Source organism: Phytophthora infestans, genomic scaffold, assembly GCF_000142945.1.
Source record: "Phytophthora infestans T30-4 supercont1.4 genomic scaffold, whole genome shotgun sequence".
In the NCBI taxonomy this organism is placed as follows: domain Eukaryota; phylum Oomycota; class Peronosporomycetes; order Peronosporales; family Peronosporaceae; genus Phytophthora; species Phytophthora infestans.
The window spans coordinates 1,008,770-1,010,063 of NW_003303755.1; the positions used below are offsets into that span (position 1 = coordinate 1,008,770).

Below are 1,294 nucleotides of genomic sequence, written 5' to 3' on the forward strand. Positions count from 1 at the left end.
GCACCCTCCCTCGACGCGCTCGTGGGTCTAGTAAAGGCTGGTCCAACCGATACGAACAGGTTGTGCGTGGATGCTCAAAAGCTGATCCGTGCTCAACCCTGGAACCCTCACGCTTACATTCTGGCTGGAACGAGCGTCCTGAAGCGCGTGAGTCTAAGGGAGAAGCAAGCATCACACGACCAAGTTCTTCGCCAACTGTTGCGCTTGTTGCAGCATGGATTGGCTCTTGCTGTTGGAAAAGATTATGACACAGCTCAACTAGAGTTGCTGATGAGCTATTGCCACGTTAAGCTTGGTGAGCAGGACGAGGCAATTGCATCCTCGGAAAAAGCGTTGAGCCGGGTGGAAGCAGGCAAGAAAAGTGGCGCCTTCGTGTCGTCAGTGGACATGGATTTGTTGAAAGCTCGTTTGCTCTCGATCTCAAGTCCAACGAAGGCTATCGATAAGTATTTGGGTGTGATTGCCACTGTCGCTGCGACGTCTTCGGGGCGATTGATTCCGATCCTCCTTGAGCTTGGCGGGCTGTACGAACAATACCACCATTTGGATGCTGCTATTAATCTGTGGAAGCTTGTGGCCTCGTTAACGGCGACCAAGTCTGTTAGTTGCACCGATGGCGATGACAACATGAGCAGTACTACAACTGCCTTGAGCAGCAACAGCGATACGGCGGCGTGTTTCTTGGCTAATTTGCGACTGGCGCTTATTCACGGCAGAAAAAACAACGTGAAGCCGGCTTGCAAGCACATTAAGGTCGCACTATCGCTCGCCCAAGCTGGAGCAGACTCGAGCTCATCAACTGTCGCTGCGTTCGTGGAGAACGTTCTCACGAACTAGAGTGAAGCCCACGGTTTACATGTAAATGCTGGCAGTGTTTCTATTCTAGCAAGCGGTAATTGATTCTACACGGTGGCGTCATGGGGGCCTAGTGCTTGAAGCATGAAGTACTCTTCGTTCGGTAGTATCAGCAGAGTGTAGTTGTTGCTGCCATTACCCAGATAGCCGTGTTCTCGTCGTTGAGGCTCGCCTTTCTCTTTCTTGCCTTTGCTTGTCTTAGACTGCACCCAAGACACGAAGACATCTGGGAAGCCCCATACCGTCACAGCAGCCCACGGCAATTCGGCATTTTTGACAGAACGCTGCACCTTCTCCACAATAGTCGAGCAAAACGGAGCTGCCAGCAGACCACGCCATCTGACCGTCGTGATCTCATCGCCTGGCACGCTCTCAAATGAATCAGGGATACCCGTGAACGTCGACACGTACTCTTCTAGCTTCTGTCTCTGCAGCAAGT

The 1,294-nt window shown here is 52.2% G+C and overlaps 1 protein-coding gene across 1 annotated transcript in view; it reads left to right on the forward strand.

Moving 5' to 3' along the window:
- PITG_03206 (uncharacterized protein) overlaps nucleotides 1-837 on the forward strand; it is a gene marked incomplete at both ends in the record, with an annotated part of 5,319 nt that extends 4,482 nt beyond the window's left edge. The window contains one exon of the mRNA XM_002906242.1: nucleotides 37-837. Within this exon, the coding sequence (XP_002906288.1) occupies nucleotides 37-837 (801 nt within the window). The remainder of the gene's footprint in view (nucleotides 1-36) is intronic.
- Between the last annotated feature and the right edge of the window lie 457 nt (nucleotides 838-1,294).